Genomic DNA, 26643 nt, shown 5'->3' on the forward strand with positions numbered 1-26643 from the left:
AGAATAAAATAAACCCTGGTGAGTCAGATCACAGCCTGTGTCCTTGTACTGTGATGAAAGTGCCCTTCAAAGCCAACAGACTCCAACTCTGCATGCAGATAAATCAAGACAACTGGCTATATTGACCTTCTTGTACCATGACTGCTCAGTTGCAATCTGGGATGTTCTGTCTCCTTTGCAGGCTTAGAAAGAGACAAGTTTGACAATAAGACTGTCACCTTTGAGGAGCACATCAAAGAAGAACACAACATGTGGCACTATCTGTGTTTCATCGTGCTGGTGAAGGTGAAGGACTCCACAGAATACACCGGACCAGAGAGCTACGTGGCTGAGATGATCAGAGTGAGTGAAAAGATGCCCTGAAGTGCCCTGAAAGCAAGGCAGCCATGGCAACCACTGTTCTGTCTTCTTAGCTCACAGTATGATTCTGGCACCTCTAGACAAACACATACCCAGACCTATTGACTAAGATGTCAGCACTCTGTACAGCCATGTTCTCCAAGGCTCATCCCGAGCTAACCACGGTCTACCTGTTCCCAAGAAGGGGACGCTGAGACTTGAAGAAAATCAGCTCAGGGCTGTCTAATAACTGGGGCTGGGGTCTCAACCCACCTCCTATTCTACCTCCCAGCTTAGTATCTGTCAGTCTGCCTCTCTTCTTGATATTATTAGAGTGTCTTATACACCTAATGATCAGGAGGTATAGTTTTCAGCATGACTTGTTTGTTTGGGCTCAACCTAGCCTTCTTGGAAGTGCTCTGCTAATTATCTGGGAGGGATCATATGAGGGAAAGAATCTGAGCCCCCGATGAATCTTCCTACTGATAGGAAGTATGTATTTCTGTGTCCCAGCATGGCAGAAAAGTGGCTGCTGCACGTTTTTAGACCACTCTTCTCCAGCAGGGCTCTGAGGAGTCACCAGACGTGTGCTATGAGAGTCCCCAGACAGCTGTCCTTTATGACGTGTGCTTTCCAGATTCGTTAGAACGTGCAGGGGTGTGTGACAAAGTGAGGAGGCATGAACTGTGAAAGCAGGTGACCCTTTGTGGATGAGCCTGGGCTCACGCAGGAAAGGGGCGTTGTTGGGGCGTTGGCTCTCGAAGAGGCTCCAGGGTTGGTTGCCCTCCCAGTTGCCAAGGACCGGAGTGCTCTGCCTGACAATGAATTTCCCTGACCAAGCTCTGCTGTGGTTTGTGTGTGTGTGTGTGTGTGTGTATGTGTGTGTGTGTGTGTGTGTGTGTGTGTGTGTGTGTGTGTGTGTGTGTGTGTGTGTGTGAGAGAGAGAGACTTCCAGGCTTTCCATAGAAAGGTGTTCAAATCAGTCTGTCCCAGTAAGCAGCAGCACTCACACACTAGCGGTGGTGAGGGTTTGAGCTGAACTGTGGGCAGTGCCACAGTCACTTGGTAATACTTCCTGTATCCCAAGCCTTACAAGCTCCAAGGCTTCCTGGAGGGGGATCTGCCATATGCACCTTAAGATCCTTAGGGTCTGAATTAGTTACTCCGTTCGTGACTGAGACCAAATACCTGAAAAGCAGCAGCTTCTGGGAGGAAGGAGTTCCTTTGGCTTACAGTCCATCATGACCGAGAAGGCATGAAGGCAGGAGTGAGAGACGACTGGTCACATTGTATCCACAGCCATGAGTGCTGATCTCTGCTTGCTTTCTCTCTCTCTCTTTTTTTTTTTTTTTATTCCATCCAGGACTTCAGCAGGTGGAATAGTACCACCCACATTTAGAGTGGGTCCTCTGACCTCATTTAACCAAGTTTAGAAACTCACTCACAGGTTTGTCTTCAAGGTGATCTTAGATCCTGTAGTTGACAGTCAGTATTAACCACCACAGGGTGTAATCCACGTTTCGCAAATTTTAATGCGCTTAGAAATCTTCTGGGGGTATAGTTATAATCCCACTTCTGACTCAGCAGTCACTGCCACGATTTTTAACCTCTACCACCAGCCTTCCTGGGGTGCCAGCACTGGAAGTCTGTGACTCACCCTTTGAGTAGTGAGACTCTAGCAGAAAACAGAAAATACACTGATGTAAGCAGTTACCATCCGAGGGCTCGGGGAATTGGCTCAGTGGGCAAGATGCTTGCCGTACTGAGTTCTTGAGCCCAAGTTCAGGTCCCAAGCACCGGTGGAGAAGCCAAACCTGGCGGCCCAAGCCTGTGAATCCAGACAGGCAGATCCCTGGCGCTCACCGGCCAGCCAGTCTAGGTAACCAGTGACATTGAAGAAGAGGCTGTGTCCCAAAACCTCGTGCAAATGCTGGCAAGATGGCTCCGTGGGGAAAGCCACCTGCCAACAGGGCAGATGACTCAAGTTTACTTCCTCAGACCAACATGGTTGGAGGAGAGCTGATTCACATGCCATGTGCATACACAAAGTAACTTGACAACTAAATGGTAAATGCATGTTTTTAAGTAAGAGATGAGAGGCTGGAGAGATGGATCTATAGTTAAGAACACTTGCTACTTTGACCTGTAACTCCAGTACCGGTGGGATGGATCCAGTGTCCACTTCTGGCCTCTGAGTACCAGGTGGGTGCTCAGACAGACGTGCAGGCAAAGCAGTCATACACATAAAAAGGAAGAAAAAGAAAGCAAAGGATGGAGAGCAATAGAAGGTACTTGATGTCAACCTCTGACCTGTATACGCACACACATGTGCGCACACAGAGGCGACAATCGAGACAGCCCATGTGACTGCTGAAGGAAAACCTTGCCAGTGCTTTCTGTATGCAGCTCTCGCCATTTGTAAGGTTCTCGCCGTCATATCTGGTCACTATAACTACCCTGCATGCGGCACTGGGGTGGGGACTGGTCTGGGGTAGGAAGGGGGGGAAAAAGCAGCAGAGCGTGTTTCTGAAAAGGGTCTGAAAAGGGGGGAAAGTAAGGAGAGAGGAGCCCCGGGTGAGCAGAGAGAAAGAGGACGCGCCCTCAGGAGTGAGGGTTGTGTGGTTCGTTCTGTCTGCCGTCACAGTAACAAATGCCTGCTAAACAGCCGAAGAAGGGGGGTTTGTTTTGGCTCGATTTCAGGTGCTTTGGTCCATGGCGAGCTGGCTCTCTTGTTTCTGAGCTGTGGTGAAGCAGAGCGTTGTGGGGGAAGGGTATGGCAGAGCACAGTTACTCACCTCCTCACCTCGGAGGCCAGAGGACAGAAAGAGATGCCATCCTTTAAAGGCCAATTCTGGGCCCGGAAGGTGGCTCAGTGAGTGGAGCGCTTACTGTACAGGCACGAGGACCTGAGTTCAGATCCCGGCGCCCGCGTTAAAAGCCAGGCTTGGTGGGGCACGCCTGTAACCCCAGTGCTGGGGCCACCGAGACAAGCACCTCCCTGGCACTTGCTGGCCGGATGGACTAGACAATGATGAGCAGAAGGGTCCATGAGAGACCCTGGCTCAAAAAAAAAAAAACCAAAACAGTGTGGAGAGCAGTAGAGGACAACCGGCCCCGTTGTCTTTCTGCCTGTGTGCTACAGCACTGACCAAAGGAAAGGAGCTTCTCTGGCTTACACTTTCAGATCAGTCCGTCATTGAGGAAGTCAAGGGCAGGAACTCCAGCGAGACCTTGAAACAGAAACGAGAGAGAAATAAATGCTGCTTGCAGCTTTCCTCACAGGCTCAGACTTAACTAGCTGTCTTAGAGCCCAGGACTACAAGCCAGGAATGGGTGCTGCTGAGACCTCCTACATGAATTAGCAAGCAAAGAAATGCCCCCTCGACAATGCCCATAGGCCAACTGGACCTGAGCAGTTCCTCCATTGGGACTTCCTTCTCAGGTGACTCTCAACTGTGCCAAAGTTGGCAGTTAGAGCTAACTATGACCACACCCATTGACAACCTTCAGCCTCCATGTGTACATGCCCAGGTGAGTTCACATGGGCAAACACACACACATAAGAAAGAGAGACCAAAAATTACAGTGAAATTCCCAATGACCTACTTCCTCCAACTAGGCCCTACCTCTGGAAGTTTCGACCGTTAAACGATGCCATCCAAAGGATTGATCCATTGATTAAGACAGTGCTCCTAATTGGAGCCACTTCTCAATGATCAGATATTGTAGTTGGGGAACAAGCCTTTAGCACATAAGCCTTTGGGTGGCACTTCGTTGGTACTAGAACCAGGACAGATGTAGATGAAAGTAAGCCTGGGGTCAGTGCCTGCCCACACCTAGCTTAGAAGGTGTTAAGGTGGGTTTCAGAAATCACCTCCTGTAGCACTTGGGTGGGAGGCCACTGGCAGAGTGCTGGTGAGACCTGGTCAGGTGGGAGCAGACAGACTCAGAGCCAGTTCCCACAGGGTCAGGACACTCTAATGGGACATCAGAGCCCTCTGATTCTCTTCCTCCAGTGGTGGACACTGGCAAATAAGCCCGTGTTTTATCAGCCTGCTCATTGCCACATGCATGCATGGTGACCTGGGCTCTTCTTTCAAGTATCTGGCTGTGTTCTGTCTTTACATCTTTCCAGGGCTGATTGTGAAACTTTCTGTTAATTACCTTACAGTATGGTCATAGAAAAGTCTGGGGCCCTTTGGGCTTCTGTCTCAATCATGGAGACTTGCTGACGTCTCCTGAGCAGTCACTTGACTGGGATTAAAAGCCAGAGTGACTCCTTGGCTGCCACACAGCCTGGTCAGAGTCCTCTGCATTTAATACTCGGAGGACCTGGGCATGCATTGTGCTTTCTGTCTGCACCATGCTTTGATTGGATGAGATGTCTTGTCAGAAAGCATGGAAATGTAGCGCATCGAAGGGTTCTTAACTCTGAATGTCAGCACAGCCGGGGAGCCTGTTGTTTTGGGTCTAAAGATGGCACGGAAGAGTGTTAGAGCCCCCAGCCAAAGCCTTTTGCCAGTGCTGTTTGTAGTGGTGATTCAGCTTGGTGCCACATGAATTCCCTGACATGGAGAGTTAGACATAGCAGGACAGGATCTGAGAGTGTTCAGCTTCACCAGACAAGGGGTGTCAGTCTCCTGGGCCCTCAGAGCTATAGTGGAGCAGGTCATATGCCTGTGTTGTAACCCCATGAGCTCATGTTATGTGGACGCTGCTTCAGTCAGGAGGAGAGGCCTCCCCAGCATCTCCTCTGAGGCAAGCCTCCTACTCACTGATCCTGGGCAGGAAACAAAGCTGTGTGACAGGTCAACCCTTGGATGCTGTTGTTACTGCAGAGTAAAGGACAGAAAGGGGACTGCTGTCGGAGATGGAAGGGAAAGCCTGGCAGGGCCACTCCCTTCTGTACACTGCATGTCTTCGAAAGAATCCTTGAAAAAGGCTCTTTAGTGGTATGTGGTCAGCAAGAAGGACACCACTTGCCTGATAGGGGAAGATGACGTTTAAATCTTCCACTGCTCTCCGTTAGCCTACTGGCTAAGATTCCAGAGCTTCTGGAAGATCTGCTCAGTAACAGCTGCTAAAAGGCCATGCAGGAGACCAAGGGGAAAGTCTCAGGTGGCCATTCAGAAGGTAAAAGAACTTCCGGTACCTCAAGGACCGCACCTTTCAGACAGAGGCAACAGACCTAGAAAAGGAGCCTCATCTCCCAAAGCTAGCATCTGGTTAGTGGGGTATGATGTAGGAGAAGGAGAGTTGAGTAGCCATGAACGAACATGGGTGGGTAGGATGAGGAAGTTGCTTGAGTGCGGGCATGGAGCCCCTCTGCCTACATGCATGTCCCGAAGGCACACGTCTCCCTTTGGTAATGGCCAACCTGCATAAAAACGTCACAGCTAGGCATGTGGTGGCTCACACCTGTAATCCAAGCCCTCAGGATGTGGAGACAAGATTTCAGGAGTTTGAGGCCAGCCTGGGCTACATGAGACCTTTTCTCAAAATAGACAATCCCCCGTGAGACAGGCTCACTGTGTCAGCTCTCTCACCTTTTCTAGTTCAGTCAGGAAACAACCCACAGTCAAGGTAACAAGACCTGTCCTGTCCGTCAAGAGCAACTGTGCATTTCTTGCTATCGCTAGGGGGAAAAGAAACAACTCTATCTTGCAGTTGAGAAATTCCCAGCCATTCACCCATAAATTAAATGTCACTCAGGCATCCCATGACATAGGTCCTCATCTCCCTCCCTTTAGTCATCACTTCTCCCTCTCTTGTTGCATGAGTGCTATTCCCACAAAGCCCATCCCTCCCCAAGGATTGGATGTGGGGACGGAAGCTCCTGGTTTGAGTGCCAGCTCTGCTTCTTCATAGGCATGTAATCCCCTACAAGTCATTGGACCTCAGTGCCCCATTGAGCATCTGGTATATAAATTCATTGATGCCACCTCACACATCCATCTGGGGCTGGACAGATAAGGCCAGAAGGGTGGCAGGAGGGTGTGGAGGGCAACAGCTGGCGGGCAGGCCTAAGCACAGCAGCCAGCAAACAGAAGGCCACAGGGTGACAGACAGAGGAGCTGCCAGGAGCGTTCTCGTAGTTCCATCCGTGTGGGAGATGCTCGGCTGCTGCCTTCGTTGTCACTAAGCCATGTTGATTTTAATGACACCCTATGTGGGAAGACCCCTGTGCCTTTCCCTTCTCCAGTGTCGGTGGGGCTTCTGTGGATTCAGAGAAAGGTCCACGGATTCTGGGATTGAGTCCTGGGATTAGTCTTGGTTCACCAGTAGACCTGACCCTTGCTTGCAGCCCCTGTGGGAAGGCAGTGCTATGACTCCAGGGGCTGGAGAAACTTACTTTCTTCTGTCCCCTGCCCCCTATGATGCAGATGCAGCTTAATATATAGAAATGATGTCGCCTCCATCACCTCAGTTCCCAGGCAAGCTGTGACTACAGAGTGACCTCACATAGCCCCTGGCTGCTCAGACGGAAAAAAAAGAAATAAATAAGGTTGCCTTTTCTCCCAGGAACTCCAGTCATGGTGATAGCTTAAGGAGTTTGATTAATCTTGGTCTACGTATGCATTTCCCCAGTCATACACATGCTACCTGCCCTTTTGTCTAATTTTTACATCAGTGGCTTTGTTCTGTGCCCATTGAACTGAGGATTTGTGCTTGTCTGTAGATGTTAAGTTGAAAGGCGGTGATATTGGGTAGGAATCCACTCTGAACTATCTGCCCAGGAGGATTTAAACACTACATAAATGGGGGCATTACAGGTAAGAGATAAAATACATGATTCCCAGAAAGACGCAGTAGCCCATTTTTCTACTGTATTCAAGAAAGAAGCCTGAATTCTTCTTGAATGTTAGAAGCACAAGAAACATTAAAAGGAAGAGTGCTTTTTAAAAATAAATGGATTTGTTTCACTAACTAAACATAGATTTCACTTATGTATCTTGAAATTCCGCCTCGTAGTCTTAGGCTTTTTTTTTTTTTTCAGAAATGTTTCTGAGTGAACTAAATAGAAGTGGGGTGACTGGGTAGAGTATCCTGGGATGTTCTGAGTGCTTCTCTCCTCCATGATAGATGGCATGGTCCAGGACCCAGAAGTGGCTGAGGAGGATGTGTTTCGCCAGGTGTCTTGAATGGCTGGAGCACACTGATGCTGCTGGAAGGGATGCGCTGCCATGGCAAAGGCAGGGCTGACTGGCTAACCACGGCCTGTCCTAGGTTATCATTAATCAACTTGGATGAGACGCACACTCTGTATGTTGCCTCTTGTTCCTCCTACACCCAGCAAGATGTCAACGGTTCACACCTGGGAACCTAAAGCTCGTACAGGTAGACCAGCCTCTGCAGGGTCCCACGACTGGACCAGAGACGCTGAGCCACAGTTCAGCCTCCGGTTGCCCCAGGCCACACGTCCAGGGACACTTGCAGGTAGCATTGTGGGTGCACCTGCACACGGCCCTGGGGGTCAGGAGCCCACAGCCTCTGTCACCGGGACTGCCTCATCTCCCTAACGTATGGAATTAATCATTTTTAAAAGAGGCAGAAACAGCCCCATGGGGGATAGGGAGGAGAGCCTGAAAGAGGATCTCCTAGGTAATGCTGGCGGGCTAATGCATAAATCAGCAGGCCTAGAGCTTTGTGGTTAGATGGGGTTTAGGTCTCCAAGCTGTGGACAGCCAGCACGGCTCCCAGGTGACCACCTCAAGTGCTAGAGTGTGGAGATGACAAGAGGTGAGGCCGAGAGCATACGGCTCCTGTGAAAATTCACTGGGAGTCTATGCTTAAACACCTCTACCCTCGCTTCCACTTGACCCGGAAGAATATTCCTTGGTGGCCAAATCTGGTGGGAGAGAGAGAGTGGAGTGTCAAGACAGGAGGCTAGAGGAACCCTCGACCCACCAGGCAGACAGCTTCCACACCCAGGTGACTCACGCCCAGGAGCTTCACTCAGTGACAAACAGGAGAGTGTCTGATCTGACATCCCTTAAGCCCCACGCTGACTCTTTCTCACAGCTGTGGACTCCTCTCTGGTAATCCCCCCTCAGGTAATGGAGTGCTTCTGCCCGGCAGGGGCGGGGCCCGTAGCTTTGCCTTCTTGGAAAATGCTTCCCTTAAAAGCCTAATGCAATTTGTATCCAAAAAGCAAGGTGAGGATCTGGGTTTTTTTTTTTTTTCTTTCTTCCTCCCCCCCCCCCCACCCCCGCGAAAAGGTCTGCTCCTTGAATGTTGCAAGCAAATAAATTGTATTAGCAAAGCATGCAGCTTGAAAGGTCTCTGAGGGACCTCGGTGAGATAATTGGAAAGCGTGAGGAGAGCTGGCCCCAGCTTGTTTGTCTGCAGTTGATAAGAAGACACAGGAAGTAAACAGTCAGAAAGCAGCTGCTAGCAAGGTTAAAAGATCAGAATGGGAAGTGAGTGCCCGCCTCTGCCTGCCTGCGCGTCAGTCACTCCCTTCTGTTGGAAAGCAGAAGTGGCCCAAGGCTTGCACTTTGCTTGACCTGGGAGAGTGGGGTGCTCTATAGTCGGCCGGCGGGCACTCCTCAGTACAGGGACAGTAACTTTCTGCCAAGGGTAGTCCAAGGGCTGGCATGGAGGCCTTTTGTGGATCCTAGCTAGATAAGATCAAGGCTGTGGATGTTTGGAGGAAATGTGTAGTAAAATGTCACAGCCATCCAGGAAAGACTCCCTTAGGGAAATTAGAATCAGAGTGCCTTAATATTGGAGCCCCTGCTAGCCATGTAGAGGGAGCAGAGCCTGATGAGCGTGCAGCCAACTTCACCCTGACCTGTGGTGCCTAGTTTTCACCAGCTCTGCTTTGTCCTGGCATTGGTAATGTGGCATTACCAATGGAGCCGCATTGCTCCATTCAGGCATACAGTGACGGGTTTAGACTTTGATTCTGGAAATCAAGGGAGGATGCTTGGAGGAAGGGAGTGCCTTGATAAATTCCTGGGGCAGCAATATCAATGTTTCGGTACCCCCAGTGCCATAGCAACAGTTTTGGGCCTAACCTGGGAGGCCATAAGCATTGGTCGGAAGCCCTTTAGATGCTGTAAGTGAGGAGACAGCTTGTGCTGCCCTCTAAATATGATTCCCAGAACGCCTCCTGGAATTAGCTGACACCATGGCCAAGTTCAAGAATATCAGGGTGAAAGAGAAGTGGAGAGGGATTTGGCACCAACTTTTCCGTGGCTGGAAACTGTGTGTCAGCACCATTGAGCGGCCTCCCAGTCAGCCAGCTAGGCTCTCACCCCACCCTCTGCGCCTGAGCTTGGGTTCCTGTTGGTGGCAACTTCACAAAGCACTTGCCGAGCTTAAGTTCCCCCACCTAACTTCCTAACATGTTCTGTCCTCTGGGGTAGAGGGAGTGGGGCCACCGCCTCCTTCCTGTGCATTTTATGGACACCTTTCTGTGTGTTGGGAAGCACGTGGCATCCGGCCTGCAGTTCTGTATGCAGCTCCAGCAATGCTCTGGATTTTCCATAGTCTGTGTGCTCGATGGTTTCTGACAGAAAATGGAGCAGGAACCATCCTCTGCCCTAAAGGATATGAAATGCTGAAGGGGAGCATGGGGAGTGGGGACCACCTGACTGAGACTCTGGGCTTCCAGGCTGCAGAGTGTGAGGGTTGTGCCAGCAAACGTTCGATAGAGCTGTGGAGAGAATGTTTCACCACCCAGGAGAGCGCATGCTTTTATGCCTACAATCAGTATTCATACACACATATCACCCAACAAGACAGATCTAATAAACTCAAAAAAATGGACTCAGCCACCCTCCTGCTCTTTCCTCCAGCAAACAGTCCACTAGGCTGCCACTCATCCTAGCTACATTTGTAACTCCTTTCCCTTAACTCTTGAACTCATTCTTGGTGATTATAGTACTGACTTTGGCTGCTAGAACCAGGCAGTAGTATCATTGCTACCATGGGTGTGTAGCCATTTAAAAAAACAAAACAAAACAAAGAAGTCTATAAAGAGGTATAAAGCTCCACCTGAAAAATGCTGTGAAGTGGATTGTCTTTCTCTAGTGCATACGTTGACAGTCCTGTAAGACCTGACTCTGTACAGTGACACTTCGTAGAATGCCTGCAGAGAGTCTCATGGGGAAGGGGGAAGGACATGTACAGAGAGGGATATACAGGTGGATGGGACTCTGAGTTGTCACCTTCACTGGCCTTCCCGCTAGAGTCTGTTCCACAAAGAAGAAAAAAATGGCGGTGGGCAGGGTCGGGTGGGGTGGCGTCTTGTGTACTTGTTAGCCCCGAAACTCCCTAACTTATAAAGTGCTGTCGGAGACAACCTGTATGATGAAGCTTGTGACCCTCTGGAGATTGGGAATAGGCATGGGATAGGTGAGCTCCGGCATTCTTCAGAGGGGGCACTCTCCTTGCAAACCACTTTTGGGTCAGTAAGTACACACCAGCTCTTCAGTTCCTTGAGAACTCTGTGGGCAGTAGTAATGGTAGCACGTTCCTAGCCTGCCCTCACAGTAGCAGCAAAGCAGTGACCCTGGACAGAGCTTAAGTCTTGAGTTTTCTGTTCTGTAAACCCAGTTGAAAGAGCTCAGAAAGAACACCATTGTTCTATTAGCTGGTGTGTGTGTGTGTGTGTGTGTGTGTGTGTGTGTGTGTGTGTGTGTGTGTGTGTGTGTGTGTTGAGACAGGGTCTCACTATGTAGCCCTAGCTGGCCCAGAACTCACTATGTAGATCAGGCCATCCTTGAACTCACAGAGCCTCTGCCTTCCAAGTGCCCAGATTAAAGGCGTGCGCCACCACACCCAGCCATGTGTCTTCGTGTCTGTTCAAAGGCAAATAGAAGTGCTTTCCCCTGAACAAAGCAAAGGATTTTAGGAAGTTAATTATCAGGGTAGGCATAAAACAAACAAGAAAACACTGGATTCAGTTAACTGTGTCAAAATTGAAAACTCATAGACCCTTGAAAGAATCAGAAAATCAGTGAAAATTGCCAAAATCTCTATATACAACTATAGGAATGTTCTAGTCAGTTCTCAGCTAGTGGAAAATGCAGGGGAAGCTGCCTGAGTAGCATTTCAGAAGCCAGCTTGGATGCTGGATTCAAGAAAGGGGAGATTTTTGCCAGATCGTTTCTTATTAAGTCTCAAAAGGGCCAGCCCTGCCTTGCCTGGCACAGGCAGCTGGCCCCCTCCCTCTCCACTCTGACCTCTGGTTTGCTCAACGTGGCAGCCCTGGGTGCTCAGGGCCTAGGATCCAGGAGTGTCACTCCCAGTGGTGAACTCTGCCTTCTCCCAGTCCCTGTGGGTACCCAGGGAACACTTCACCTGTGGCCCCAGATTGACTTGAAAGGGTGATTGTGCAGCTGGCTGTTGGTAGGGATTTCATCAGAAATGGGTGCGGTTCTCTCTGCTGGCACGAGCTGGTCTTTGTTATGCTGTATCATCCAAGAACAACTCTTAACTGAGTCTAGGAAGGGTAATAGGTCACCACAGCCCAGCTGAAGATTATATAATGTGCCTGTCTTGGCAATGTCACTCTGAGCTCACAAGCAGCCAGACTGACACCTCAGCTTGTGAGCAGCTTGGACACCCCTCCTGATAAAAGAGAAAACAGGGTCTCTGAAACCTTATCCCAAGAAAGGAAGTAATTTAGGTGGGAGTCAAGTTGTTATCTAGGTTACAGCATTGTCTCCAAGGGAGCTCCGTGACCTTGGGTAAATGGCATTATTGATTTATAATGATTTTGCACAATACCATGCAGTTTAGGGGACACATTCACAGCCACTTGTTCCTTATAGTCACCAAGTACAGTAGCTGGTGATCTGTTTTTAAAGAAAGAAAGGAAGCGAGAGAGAGAAAGAAAGAAAACCATGAGCTAAATGAGCTAGCTCATTCGGTGCTGTGTGCATGGAGAAAGTCATCTGTATCTCTGCCTACGTTCTGATCCAGTCCATTGTTCTTCCTACAGTTACAGACCTGTGGTAGAAGTGTATAGAAACTATGAAAGAGCAATGTCAGTGTGGTTTGGGTTGACTCAGTTCTTATTGGTAGCTTATTTGAGGGTAGCAATGAAATTCCAGGTAGAAGGTCAATTTTGTTTTTCAGTTAACAAACTTTATTTTTTTTTTTTTGAGCAATCTTAGGTTTACAGAGAAATGGAGCAGGAAGTACATTTTCCCATGTATCACTTCTCACCTCCTCTCTTTCCCTTTCCTTCGTTCCCTTCCTTCCTTCTCTCCAGTTAGCCCAGTTACAAGTGTGTGCTCCTGGAGCACACATGTTGCAGCTGACATACAAATACTAGACACTGTTGTCAAAGTCATGGTTTGCATTAGGAGCACTCTTGGTGTTACACATCCAGTGTGTTTAGACAAATGTGTGGTTTGTAATTACAGAGTCAAACAAACTAGCTTCACTGTCCTAAAAACCTCCGTGCCTCATCGGCCTCTCCCTTCTGAGCCTGTAGCGTCCACTGATGTTACCAGCACCAAGTTGTAATGTACTTTTTAAGAGTTTTTAATATATAAATTCCAAAGTCACCAAGCATTAAGAGAAAATGCACTCTAAAGAGTAGTTACTTTCTTCTTCGGTATAAATGGTCCAGCCTTGCTCACCAAAGGGGCAATTGATCCCAGGTCTGCTGGGCACCCTACATGTCTGCTTTGGCAAAATCGTTCCCTCAGTCTCCCTCCTCCTCTAAGCAGCCGTAGGGGGTGAAGACTGAACTCCAGCCTGGCCTCCCCATACCTTCTTTTAAATCATGTCACTCTTCTTGTGTGGTAAAATACATAGAGATGCAGCTGCCATCTGGGTTGAAGAGATAGCCTTTGCATCTAGAATCTTCCCAAACGGGTTACTTGGGAGTAAAGCAACAGTTCCATTTTCTAGAACTTGTCCTCTCTTCCATGACCCATGTGCTGACCCTTCATCCCCCCCTCCCCTCATGTTCCAATCTTTCTATAAAAGAAAGAAGGGTTTGGGAGGTAACCTTCCCTTGTTTAGTCAGTAAACAGAATTCTCTACCTGAGCAGGCTCCCTCTGAGGAGGTGATGGATTCTCTGGAGTCTTTCTCAGAACAGCATCTTCACTTGAACCTGGGAAGAAAACACCTGCTTCTCAGAACAATTAGCATCTGCAACACACAGTCCATCCTCCTGCACTCCAGCCTCTGCCCTTCCTCTCCCTGGCTCTGCTCCCCGCCCCCATACACACACACTCTCCCTCTTTCCAGTCAAGGACACGTTGAAGTGGCTGGTCAGTGCCACCCCCGTGTCTAAAACTTCAGTATTTCTCCTTGCAGGGACTTTTCCAACTTTACCTAGAAAAGAACTAAGCAGAGCCTGAGCACTTGTGGTCAGCCAGCTTCCGCCTGTGGCTTCAGTTAGTCTGTGTTCTCTGACGGAGGAAGTATTTGCAATGATGGGAACTGCCTGACTGGATTGTGGGAGGACCAGGGCAGACGGTGCCTCATAGCATTGGCATGCGAGATGCCAGCAGCAAGCCGAGTGAGGAGAGCAGAGAGGGATAGATCAGACCCAGAGTGGCAGATGCTGTGCGGTACCCCACCCCAACTCCATACATTCCCCAAAGTTCAAATTTATTTATAAATTGAGTATCTCGGTCAAAGATGGCTTTCCCAGAAAGGCAAGCAAAACCAAGACAATGGCATGTTTTAGATCCTGAGAGGACCTCAGGGCGAGAGTCTGCAAACAGGGATGTATAGGTCTTCACACACTGGCTGCAGAGTTGTGGGTGACAGGAGTTGTGGATGACAAGCTAGTAATGACATAAAAAGTCTCAGGATTCAAATTCATCATCACCACCCACTTACTCCCCCATACACACACACACACACACACACACACACACACACACACACACACACACACACAGCACCTTCACTGTGGTTGAAATATTCTGAACATTTTCTTTTCAGAATATGATTCTCCATGTAGATCAGAACCCTGCTGGTGAGAAACCTTACCCCAGCAGGAGCTTGCCCTACTGAGCCACATGCAAAACCACCTGGAAATTGAGAAAGAGTTTGGCTAGAATTGCTGATTAATTTTAACTACTGCGTAATTGGAGATTTGACCTAACAGCCAGGTGGTTAATTAAAATACCGGGGATACCAAAGGTCTCACATTTGAGGATCTGTCCATTTCAGTGCAGAACAGAACAAGGTCTGCCCACCATGGAACTCGGATTCTGTTCTACTGAGCTTGTCTTGTATGAGTTAGAATTTTAGTGGGGTTCCTCCCACCCAAGTTTCATATTACAAATTTAAGGAAGCACCAAAGGAGAATTTACAGTGAAGAGGTCTATCCCAGAAAACTTTTTATGCTTTTTCCTACTCTTGTATGGAAGACCTCCTAAAGAAACGGAGAGTGAATGTTATCCCAGGGTCAGAATACCTGACCCATAGTAGCCCACAGCAGATACATGGCCTCTCATGCTACCTAAGTTTGAAAGAGTGTTCCACAGCACTCTTTCAGTTTACTGTGGTTTAAAGATGCATTGTCTCTGTGGGCGGGTGGCTTTATGAACTCTTGAGTAGGGCCTTCATGTCCCAGGGTCACAGGTGTTCCATGTATGGAGCAGGACAAAAAGGAGAGGGATGGGGAGCAAAAGTTCGGTCAAGGATCCTTAGCTGGAAAAAGTGTGCATTTCGCATGTGTTCAGAGACCTTCCTGCAGTCACAGCTGGAACTGGGAGGAAGGTGGGAGTTTGCTGTAGCACAATCTCATTGTAATCTGTCATCGTCCAGTCAGGTGTTACTGTTCCCTAAATCCAAAGCTGTGTGCACACCCGTGCATAGATCTTCCTGAGTCTTTTGAACACCTCATTTACATGGACTCTCTGGAAATTTGTCTTCTGTTTTTATAGAAGGTTTGCTAAGCAGATGACCACATGGGGGATTTGAGAGTGTGACCTTAGATGAGCTCACTACCAGTTTGGCCTTGGAGCATCTATTTGCTCAGCAGTAGTAATAAGTTAATCACACATGAGCCTGTGACAACTCACTGTGCATGCCCCCCTATCTGGTAAGATGGAGTCTCTTCTCTCACATCTCCTTCCCTTTCTTTTCCTTCATTTCCTGCTTCACACTTGGCTCCTCTCTCTCTTCCTATTCCAGACCTCCCCTTGTGCCACTAGACAGCTACAGTCCAAGCTACCTTGCCTGTCTGCCCTCATCTCCTTCTCCAGCCACACATGTGGTCCATTACACCTGTGCCCTGTTCTAGTGAGGACATCCTCATGCGTGCTCCCTTCAGAGTCTGGCGCTGGACTCCTTTAGACCTCCTGTGCAGAGCATTCTCACCAGCTGGTCCTGTGGCAGACTTTTCTGTCCCCATCAACTGCTCCCCAAATAACCACACAGAGACTTATTATTAATTATAAATGCTTGGCCGATAGCTTAGGCTTATCTCCAGCCAGCTCTTACAACTTAAATTAACCCATTTCTATTAATCTGTGTACTGCCCCAAGGCTCATTTACCTCATCTGTGAACTTCCTCTGTTGTTTCTTCCCTGTCTGGCTTGTGACTCTCAGATTCCACCCTTCTTCTTCCCAGCATCTTCCTAGTCTGGCTTTCCCACCCAACCCTTCCTGCCCAGCTATAGGCCAGTCATCTTTTTATTAAGCAACGAGAGTAAGACATATTTACAGTGTACAAAGATTGTTCCACAGAAGATTCTGTTCTCAATATTTCTCTCTGCTGCTCATTTGACTCAGCACAGCCTGCTTCTTTCTTGCCTGGACATCTCCACTCCTCATTCTCATTACAGGAACCTGGCAGTGAAAGCCCTGCTCCCTACTTAGGTGTCCAAAGCAAATATGTCTACCTTTAAAGAGGTCCCATGATCCAGATGCAGTGTCCGTGTCTGTGTGGCCGCTGAACCATCATCAGTGCCAAGCTTGTGAAATAAGGGCTCCTACAGTTTATGTTGAATTTGTTAAACTTTTAAAATACTTTCAGTGCTTTTACATACTCGAGCTCAAATAACTATAAGGTGCCCACCCATATACTCAGTTACAATGATACACAATTTGTAAATACAAGTTAATTCTTAAAATCTTACTTGACAAATGGGCTTTAATCCTGTCTCCTACACCCAAGTCAGAACTTGAGTTGCTCACATCTGTGGTGGTGAGATCTGTAAACCTCCCACCCCACCCCATCCCAGCTGACGGTGTATCCATGCATTCTTCAGAACTTGAAAGTGACAGTAGGATTTGGGATCTTTGTTCCCCTTCTCTGGAATCATTCTACAAACATGTAGTGAGGCTGGTTATCTGGGGCCTTTGGCTAAGCTGGACTTCTGTGGGCTCCCTGTGTCCCTTCACAGGCTGGTTGGCACTGATGAGAGAGAGTTCACTACCCAGCAGCCCCATGCTGTCGTCTTCTGGAACATGGGCTTCATTTCTCCCTCAGCATTGCAACCCTTGATTGTGAGCTGCTTCCTTGGTAGGAACACGGAGCTCTATGTCTAAATGATGGACACAGGTGTAGAATCTCGTCAGTGGCAGGCCACTGACACTCTTCTGTGGAAGACTGATTACTGGCAGAGAAACTCCTGATTTTCACGCTAGTGGCTTTGAAATGGTGTGTTTTATGGGCTTGATCTTTTACCTGTCATTCTGTTGAGAAACTGATTAAAATGAATATAGGGTGGCATGAACGTTTGTCATGGGGTATAGCAGGGTAGACACTGCCATTTTTCTCTTTCAGCAGAAAAGAATAATGGAAGCTCATGTGAGTAGAGTCCATGAAGGATCACTCCATCCTCCCACAAACACTGACTGTCTCCGGTGGTCTAGTCACTTTGGAGGTGTTGCCAGCCCTCACCTTACAGAGTAGTGAGTTCCTGGGAATGAGTTCCTGGATTCCTCCAGTGTCTTGAGGTGTGACTGAGCTGGGGGTGTAGCTCAGTTGGTAGAATGCTCGCCCAGAGCCACCTAAAGTAGACATGGCGGTACATATGTATTCTTCTAACCGTCAGGAGGTAGAGGCAGGAGGATCATGAGTTCAGGGTCACCTTAGCCACACTGTGAGTTTTAGCCTCCCCCCCCCCCCCCCCGTCCCCAGAATAAAAGGTGTGCTACCATGGATTTGCCTTCTTTAGTTTGCACCTGGTCCTTGCAAGACTTCTCCTGCAAGATCACTTTAGAGGAAGACAGTTTAACGGTCTCCGTCGATGTGTCTTATCTAGATGTGAGTCTCCAGAGGATTGATTTCTTTATTTGAAGCATACTAACACCCTCAACAGAGGTTGGCCAACACAAATCCAAAGTCCAAACCCAGTGAGCCACCAACATTTGTAAATAACGTTTTATTGGCATACAGCTGCATCTTTTTCTTTTGCTTAATGCCTATAGCTGTCTGGGGACGTGGGCAAGGGTAGTTATAGCAGAGACCATATGGTTTAAAGACAAAAATAATCAGTATCAGAAAAGACTGACTCCTAGAAAAATGCTGAGAGCCAGTAGTAGATCAAAGCAACAATAGTGCATTGTTCTTCCGTGCAGGGGTGTTTTGAAAAGTATATGCAGTGTATACCGATAAGATCAAAGTGGTCCAGGTGAGAAGGACACTGGCTAGATCCGAAATGAGTCAGTTCCCCTGGATCTCGCCCTTCATTCCTGCCCCTCTGATCAGAACCTGAGTATGAGGCATGCTATTCAGGAGAAAGGCATCATGGGCAGAAGGAAGTGAGGTGAGAGAAGGAAAAGTCCCTCTTTGCTAACCAGAGGTGAGAAAGACCATTCACATGCACAAGCTGTAACATCAAAAGGATAGGGTTGGGTGGGGCCGATGGCCCTGCCTTGTACAGTGAGCAGCATCCAGCTGGAAGGGACACGGAGACACCTTCCTCCCATAAGCTCACAACCTGGAAATGGATTGAGGAGCCCATTCCTCATCCTCAGTCTATTAACAATCCCTTTCCCCAAACAGATTCATACATCTGTCCATTCAAATGCCAGAAGAGGTGAGAACTTAACATTTGTTTCACTTCTAGAGTGATTGTAGATGGTTTTGGTTTTCCAGTGTGATTCTCTCGGAGCACGATGTGAGGTCCCTAGAGCAGTCAAAGGCTCAGAGACAGACAGAAACTAGATGGTGGCTTCTAGGGGTGGGGTGGGACTTCAGTTGGGCAAAATGAAACATTCTGGTATAGGCTATGCAGCAATGTGAATTATTCAGTGCCCCTGAATACATGTAACTTAAATTACTAAAGTTTGTTAGGCGTGTTTTGCCCTAACCTGAAACCGAGCTTGTCAGCCATATAATTTGCAGAGACAAGAACTATGGTGGCAACATCAGAGCCATAGTAACAAAGACGGAAGCCATAGTGGCGGTGTCCATTGTGGTGGTTAGGACTTTAAATTGGAAGCCTACTTTCTGCTAATATTTAATTTTACAGCAATTTTTCCTTGCAAGAATTAAGAGCTCCGTTGTGTTCGTTACAGCTTTTCCAGGCTAGGGAGTTGCTCAACCACTAAAGCACTTGCCACACAAGCGTGGATCCCCAGACGAGGTGGCACATACCTGTAATCCCAGAGACATGGGGATCCCTAGGGCTTGCTGGCCAGAGACGTCTAGCCAAGTTGGTGAGCTCACATGCAGTGACACACCTTTTCTCAACATAATAATCTCAGCATTTGTGAATCAGAAGAAACCAGATCTCTGTGAGTTCAAGGCCAGCCTGGTCTACCCAGTGACTTTCGGGCCAGTAAATACTACATGAGACCTGTCTCAAAGAAAGGGGGTGGGGCAAACAAAGAAGACTCCTGACATCAACCTCTGGCCCCCACACTCCAGCTGTTACTAGTTTTATCTACCACAGGCAGAACTAGCAGCATGAGAGAAGGTCCGTGAGAAGGAAGACTTGAAAAGATGACTGTCCTTCTTTCTACTTTTCGAAGTAACTCCCGCTTTTTTCCAATGTGGATCCTAGGAAAGGAACCTCGATTGGTTCCCCAGGATGAGAGCCATGTCCCTGGTCAGCAGCGATTCTGAAGGGGAACAGAACGAGCTGAGGAACCTGCAGGAGAAGCTGGAATCCACCATGAAGCTGGTCACCAACCTTTCTGGCCAGCTGTCGGAACTAAAGGACCAGGTAAAGGAGGGAAACACCACACCCGGCCCCCGACCTGTACACATTCTGCTCACTGTCACACACCTCGGGGCTGATGGGGCGATGGGCGGTGTTCATGTTACAGTGCTGGAGCACTTCACCTCTGGGCTACTGTGTCACTGTTTCTGCGCTGCTAAACGACGTCAGTGAGGCACTGAGCGACAAAGATGACACTCTGCATAAAGCTGTACCCCTTGGGGCGTGACTCATAGACGAGAGAGTCCGTGCTTAGTTCCGCTATAGCTTCTTAGCCCCGTGATTTCTTAAGTGTTCACCCAGGGTTTTCAAACTCCGCATCCTGAGAGAAGCTGCCAGCCTTAGGAAGCCTTTCTAGTCCTCTCAGAAACACAGCTCCCACCCTGCCCCTTGGGACACACAAGGTGTGTTGACAAGAGGTAACAGATTTACACCAAACCTAGCGTATTGTCCTACACACACACACACACACACACACACACCCCTTTGATGCCTTAAGAACACAGCAGTCATAGGTGATGTAGTAATAGGTGCCGCTCTGGGTCAAGAACTTGAGCCAGGGAAAGTGAGCAGCCTCACTGGGATAACCACACACCAACCACACTACAGCTCAGCATCTTAGGTTTCTGAAGGCATTTCAATCAGCACGTAGATAAGATGGTATGTTTCGCACAGCAGTGGGTACCGGACAGGCCCTGCCTGTAGGTAAGGGGCAAGGTGTGTCCACAGGTGACTTAGTACTTGTATATACTTCATAACTAGAGAAGAATAAACATTTCTTGGCGACAGTTTTGAGAACATTTTTAATAATTCTGCTTTCAATTATAATTCTTGGCCAGTTGAATTTTGCCCATCTGCCCCGAAGATACCATTTGGCCTCAAGTTCTTTTCTTTCAAATGCACTAAGATACAGATGATACTAAAAGACCAATGAGAAGAGGTGGCCTTATTGATGAGAGCTGTCTACAACCCAGAGCTTGGCAACCACCTAAAATGAATAAAAACCTAAATAAGTGAACTAATGAAGATTTAACTAGAACACTTGGCTTTTATTAACTAACTGCTCACCCTGCTGCGAGACATCTAACAGGTGTTTTACAGGACTGAGCTGACTCATGACTACCTCAGTGGCTGTGGCTGCCTCTGTCCCTCCAGCCCCTGAGAGCTCTAGCAAGCTTTTTTCCTTCCACTTGGGATAGCTGTGGCATCAAGGGGCTCCATCAAATCAGATGTTCAAAATTAGGTGCAAAAAAAAAATCTTAGATGCCGATCCAAGACACTGAAATGCAGGAGCTAAGCGTGACACCTGGGCCATTTTTCAGGTTCTTCTGGACTTCATGCCCAGGGTATCAGAACTGGTACTGCTGAGGCCATCTAGCTCTGCAGGGCACCTACCTCTCATCTCATTTCCTCGTAACTCTTTCTCATTATCATCCTTGGAAGTTCTGTTGGGGCCTGCTCTGTTAATGTGAACACCTGGGTGGTTCCAGTTTGCTGGGGAGTTCCTTAAAATATGTCTGAAACAAAACTGTTGTGTTTCTGAGCATTCTGTGGTGGTCAAATCAAGTCAGCCCTTCCCTTCAGGCTCTGTTGAGAATCCTTGTCCAGGCAGTACTGAGTCTGCCATTCTCCAGTTACCACAAAGGGTGACTCAGAAGCTGCTTCAAGCCCAGCCCCACTTTACAAACCAGTGAACCATGTCCAAGGTGTGAGCTGGGCTGAGGAAACACAGCAAGAATGGCAGGTGTAGGGAGAGACTCGGGAAAGCATGGGTCATTGTACCAGTTCCTGGTTTTCTTGATGAGGATGTAAAAGAGCACAGAAGGCCCTTGGGAAATTTATCCCACGGTACATCACAGCATGAGGGTGTGAAGCCCTAATCTCCAGTGTTGGCCTGCTTTGGTGTGATTGAGTAGTTTTGTTTTGAGTTTGTTTGCTCTGTTTTGTATTCAGTTTGCCTTTTTGTGATTGACTTTTCAAATTTCCTTTCCCTTGCTTTCTTTTTTTTTTCCTTTTTCTTTTTTAAGGAAGAACCTTAATATTCCATGGTACTGAGGATACATTCACTGTCTTGCACAGCTGAGCGTAGTAGGAACTCAGTTTTTGAAATCTTGGGTCAGGGTAGAGCTAGTCCTGTTGAACTAACATTTGACTAAACGTAGACTAAGATTCGAGAACTCACCTCAGACCCTGTGTGGTTTCAACTGTTCAATTCCCTGCCCTTCTTGTGTTATTTTTCAGTTTTCAAGTTGGCAGTTGGAACCACTCTTTAGAAAGCCCTTCCCCTGTGAGTGATTCTGAAATTGAACCATTTTTTTTTTCTAGGAAAGTGTTATAGGGTACAAAGAAGCATGGAAACGCAATAGCACATTTTGAAGTTCTTTTACCAGGATTAAACTGTTCAAGTTTCGAGATGCTGAAATACAGGGAGGAAAAAAAAAAAAATAGACCATAGTAGCTTTGGGGGCAGGAAGGGATTGTTTCATTCAAAAGGAGGTAGAAATTGCTTCCTTAATCTAACTTCTAACAAGCCTGTAATGCATCATCTCAGAATCAACCTGAAGAGTTTAAATGCTACTAGGTTTGGTGTTAGGACATTGTAAACATTTTTTTTAAGCTGTTGTGTGTAAAACTCATAAGTGGCATGTTACAGATTTGGTCTGGTCATTGCAAGAATTCCTGCCCACAAAAGGCAACAAAATGGATTAAAACCTAAAAGCCCCACAAATGATTCAAGAACAAGAAACTGTCCTAGACATTTTTTACTACAGCCACGAAAGACTGCCATTCACTGGGAAATCCATAAATTGCCTCATCCCTTAGCTATTCTGTAGATGGTCTGACCCAGAAACCAGACGCAGAGAGATAGCCATTTCAGTAGGAATGAGTTTAGGTTTTAATCGTGGACTTTAATAATGGACTCAGGTCTTTGCTGGTTGTTTTTCTAAACTACCCACTGGGGGAGAAGTCCTTGTGAGGCTATAGTAGTGAAAACATGATTAGTGGTGTCAGGTGTTCAGTCTGACTGAATTGCTAGTCTAAGTATTACTGATGCATCTCGTCTCCAAGCTTCCCCTCCCAAGAGATTCTGAATACTAAATATGATTCTCTTACATCCTTATTCCAAGGAGGAAGACTAATGTAAGAACTTCATAATTATTTTTTTTTGCATGTTTCCTTCATAATGCAAAAGAGTAAATACTAAGCAAAAGGTTAATTTTCTTGAAAATGTGACTGGCTTCCTATAAGGCAGCGGCCCTTTTCTGTCATGCTAGGAATGTAAGAAGTGCTTGAACATCTAAATTATATTAGCATGTTGCCTTTTTCGTGAAAGAGAGCCAAGACATCTGCCTTCTGGGACCCTGGGTTTAGCAGGAAGCAAAGAGAAGGCGTGAATGAAGTTCCGTGGAACACAGAGGAAGCGGGCCCCGCGGTAGCTTTCAGTGAGAAAAGGGTGTAGCGTCCGTAACCATCCAAGCAGGTGGCATCTGGGCTGGCAGAGAACTCCAGGAGCGGCCTTCCAAGAAGGGACGCAGCATGGGCAAACGCATGACAACGCATGGCATGCTCAAGGAATGGCAGTACATTCAGGTGAACCTGACTCCTCATTTCAACCAACACTCGGAAGCCATGGAGGCCACGCACAGCACTAGATACCCAGGATACAGAGGCAAAAAGGACCTAGTGTCCGCCTTCTAGAACTAGCTGTCTCCCCACCGAGACAACAAACAGGTGAATTACACTAAAACCCAGTGTGTTGCAGAATTCTAAACTGGTTTCTGTGGGAATGGACAAGGGGAGTAAGGCTTTCCTCACAGTGACCTAGAGGAAAGATTTCAGTCATTGCCCCAGGGCTAGTCAGTCTTCAGAGCTTGAGAAAGTTTGCTAGTGAGATAGGACTTAACAGGTTACGGGGCACACCTCTCAGGGGCTGAGCAATAATATACAAGCAGTATAATCGCATTCAGCAGACACTGTGTTTTGGAGGTTTTGTTTTTTGGGGGGTTTTTTGTTCTTGTTTTGGTTTTGTTTGTTTTAACTTCTGAGTGTTTGGGGGCTCATCATTTGAGCCTGGCTGACTCTATAGAACCATAGGAAGGAATTCTGCTTACTAGACCTCACTGGCTATTTGGAACCTCGGTAACTAGAATGCTTCTCCGTGTGTAACTAGAGGCTTTTCAGGGAGTGTTAAGATCTGTTTTGAGCCAGACTAAGGTATCAGTGCAGAGTTGGTGAGCCTCCTCCCTCTGCCAACTTTTAATCGCTTCATGATCATCCGTGCTGTGTCTAGTGTTCTCAGGCAAGGTCTTTTTGATGTTGCTTCCATCTGATTTATAAAGCTGTTGACGAAAGCCAAAAGGCAGCACAGAGACATTCGAGGTAATTTCTGTATTTGTATAGCTGTGAAGCACAGCATTGCGTCAGCTGTCCAGCTAAGTGGAGACTGAGAATTTTTAATGTTCTACAGTTAGGACATTTTCCATGATACGGGTACTTGAGGGTACAAAATATCCATTTTGCTTTGGATATCCAGTGAGTACACTATGTGAGACTGGAATAGATTTTGGTCATGTTTATATTTGCTGACACAACAATGGTTACACATAGTGAGTGGTGCCTTGTGGTAAGATAGGCAGACAGGTTGTATATGTGAAAAGTGTGAATGGAGCTAGTAAAGACAGAAGCGATTTGAAAACAGGCAGGAATGGTAGGAAAGCTAAGTAGCCAATACTGTTGGCCTTGGTTCCTTTCCAATCAGATTTAGTCCTTAGCTGTTTTATGGCTCTTTGGGGATTGTTTGGTTTTCGTTTTGTTTTTTCTTACCTCCTTTCTAGTTGTTACTAAGTGATGGACAACTCTTCCAGTGGCATTGGGTTAGACGGCTTCCTCCTGTCTAAAAGGCTGAGGCTGATGCAGATCACACAGTCGAAAGGTGTGCTATTGTATACGTAGTTGCAGAGAATCCTCTCTATGACCTGTCTTTGTGTAAGAAGAAGGAAGAAGTGAAGTATATGAAAACATGTTCAAAATGTGCATGCCCATCTCTTCAAAAACAGGCCAGCAACATCTTCAACATCCAGGAACTTGTTAGAAAAGCATATTCCCAAGCCCCCCACAACAGACCTGATAATACCAAACTGTTTGTGGTCCCCTTTGTCTATATTTTTATGTTTTTACTGGGTGGTTTTGATGCTGAACCATTTATAAACCACTCTATGGAAACAATCAAAATCAGACACATATGTATTAGGTACTTGAACTGATAAGGGTTTAAGAATTGGCCACCAGCCTACAACACTGTGGACCTTCATGGTTTATGAGGGAGCGAACATGATGTACCAGCCAGCTTGAAAGAAACAAAAGGAAGCATGGACCAAGAGGGAGGGAGCCGTTTCATGTCTCTCAGTGAAGCCAAACAGTCACTTGCTAAATGGCAGGAAGCTTTACAAGTTGTGAGTTGAAGACAAAGATGGAGTAACTGACTTACTGAGCAGGGGTGAGGCCGGTGTGTGTAGAGTTTCTCTCTGGTCCCAGCAGTTACCAAAAGCGTTGAGGAGAAGGTTGTATGGGCCCGCTTTGAGCTGGAAGATGTCAGCAGCTTCCTGTGGATGTTTTAGGAAGTACCCCTTTCATAGGTGGTGAGCATGCCAAGATTTCTAAATCCATTTAAATACTTGAAATGATGAGGATTACGAGTGTATTCCCTCACAAGACTGCCTGTCTAGAGCGCAGTTGAGGAGAACAGACCTGAGCTACCGTAACTGAATTCTCCATCAGTAAGATGAGCAGGTAACTAGCATGTTAACGTAACAATGAGTGTATTCCATGGGCTGTGTGAAACGCCTCCTTCCTCAGATGAACTTGTGGATGTAAACTTTGGAGGCTGGCTAGAATATTTTCATTCCGCTCTTTACAAAAACTTTCACTTAAAACTGCCACATGGAAGTGCTAAATCTTTGTTCATCTTTTCGTCTAAATTATAATAAAGTATTTCCATAGGAGCCCCCCAAAAAATAATATCTTGGCTTAAACTGTTAAGTGCTCTGCTTTGAGAAAGAAAAATATAACCACTTTAAATTTGAACTAAAGGAAGTGTACTAGGTATGCACCGGAAATCAGATGAGGTGAAAACTGAAACGTAAGCATCCTGTATGTGACTCTGTACTGAGACATCTACATATGTGCCCTTAGCTGTCTACCCACCAGACAGGAATTACCTTCATTACACGGACTAATGAACAAATTGGCAGGAGATAAATAACATTTTAGATTAAGTTACATGGCTGTCTGATTCCAAAGTTTGTATTTTTTACTATTCTACCCTAAGCCTTATGCTATTTGCACATAATTTCATCTAGTATGTGTTCATACAGCCTTTTGTCTTGGTGAACTTGTGAGCCTCAAGTCCAGAAGTAGTCCCTACAATGCTAAGAAAACTCTCAAGGCAGAGAACTGGGTCCTAAAATACCCAGGAGAGAGCTGGAGGCCCAAAGTGAAGCTCAGCCACACAGCCCGAAGAAAATCAATCTCTCACTTTGGGCTGTGAATGCATCTTTTCACGGGACCCCACACTGAAAAATGGTCTCTCCTGTTGAAATCCGAAATCCAGTGCCTGTTCACAGCACTGGTAGCCAGATCACAGCTTATATAGCGTTAGTTACCCTGCATCTTGGGGATCTGAGGATCTCTCATCTTTCCTAGAAGAACCAGGTAACTTTTTTCTGACCTTTGCAAAATCACTGAGGAGAGGAACTCAAGACCCCCTGAAGAGCGTGGGCACAAAGTGTCAGACCCAGGAATTCTAAAAACACCGCTTTTCTATATAGTGATGTGTCCTAATCAAAGCAAGCTACCATTTTCCAATGAGTCTGTACATCACTTGGAAATGGTTTTCAGAAATAATCCCGAAGCCTGTGCCTCTTCTCTCTTTTGTTTCTGTATGAAACAAGTAACAAGCAGAACTTCTGATGAATGTCACCCTGCATGATGGGCCACAGAATTAATTCCCCGCTCTGTGGAGGAAGATGCCCTTTCTGAAGCGCCCCCCCCCCCCTTTCTTTCTCTCTTTCTCTCTCGGAGTACACTATTTGTAGAAAGTGGGTTTCAGTATAACCCATAACCACAGAGGTAAATAAATCTATGGCTCGGTGTGTGACCTGACGTACAGGAAGTGTCTGAGTATAATGATGAAACTTTGTAACT

At 47.1% G+C, this 26643-nt stretch overlaps 1 protein-coding gene and 1 long non-coding RNA gene across 4 annotated transcripts in view; one reads left to right on the plus strand and one right to left on the minus strand.

Annotated features, from left to right (window-relative positions):
• The window catches only part of Itpr1 (inositol 1,4,5-trisphosphate receptor type 1), a 344324-nt gene that overhangs the window by 316339 nt on the left and 1342 nt on the right, over positions 1 to 26643 (plus strand). Inside the window, exons 60-61 of the mRNA XM_052719669.1 lie at positions 182 to 342; positions 19285 to 19446. Coding sequence (XP_052575629.1) covers positions 182 to 342; positions 19285 to 19446 — 323 coding nt within the window. The remainder of the gene's footprint in view (positions 1 to 181; positions 343 to 19284; positions 19447 to 26643) is intronic.
• Positions 1854 to 26643, minus strand: LOC128098470 (uncharacterized). 3 transcript variants are annotated; one of them, XR_008214263.1, is made up of 3 exons: positions 24265 to 26643; positions 13348 to 13418; positions 1854 to 11177 (listed from the first exon to the last, which is right to left on the minus strand). It is a non-coding gene; the product is annotated as an uncharacterized LOC128098470 (long non-coding RNA). The 3 variants fall into 3 exon arrangements; XR_008214264.1 differs by having other exon boundaries at positions 1854 to 3569; positions 11050 to 13418; XR_008214262.1 differs by having other exon boundaries at positions 1854 to 13418.

This window comes from Peromyscus californicus, unplaced genomic scaffold (genome assembly GCF_007827085.1).
Source record: "Peromyscus californicus insignis strain IS unplaced genomic scaffold, ASM782708v3 Scaffold_6__1_contigs__length_162567912, whole genome shotgun sequence".
Lineage (NCBI taxonomy): Eukaryota > Metazoa > Chordata > Mammalia > Rodentia > Cricetidae > Peromyscus > Peromyscus californicus.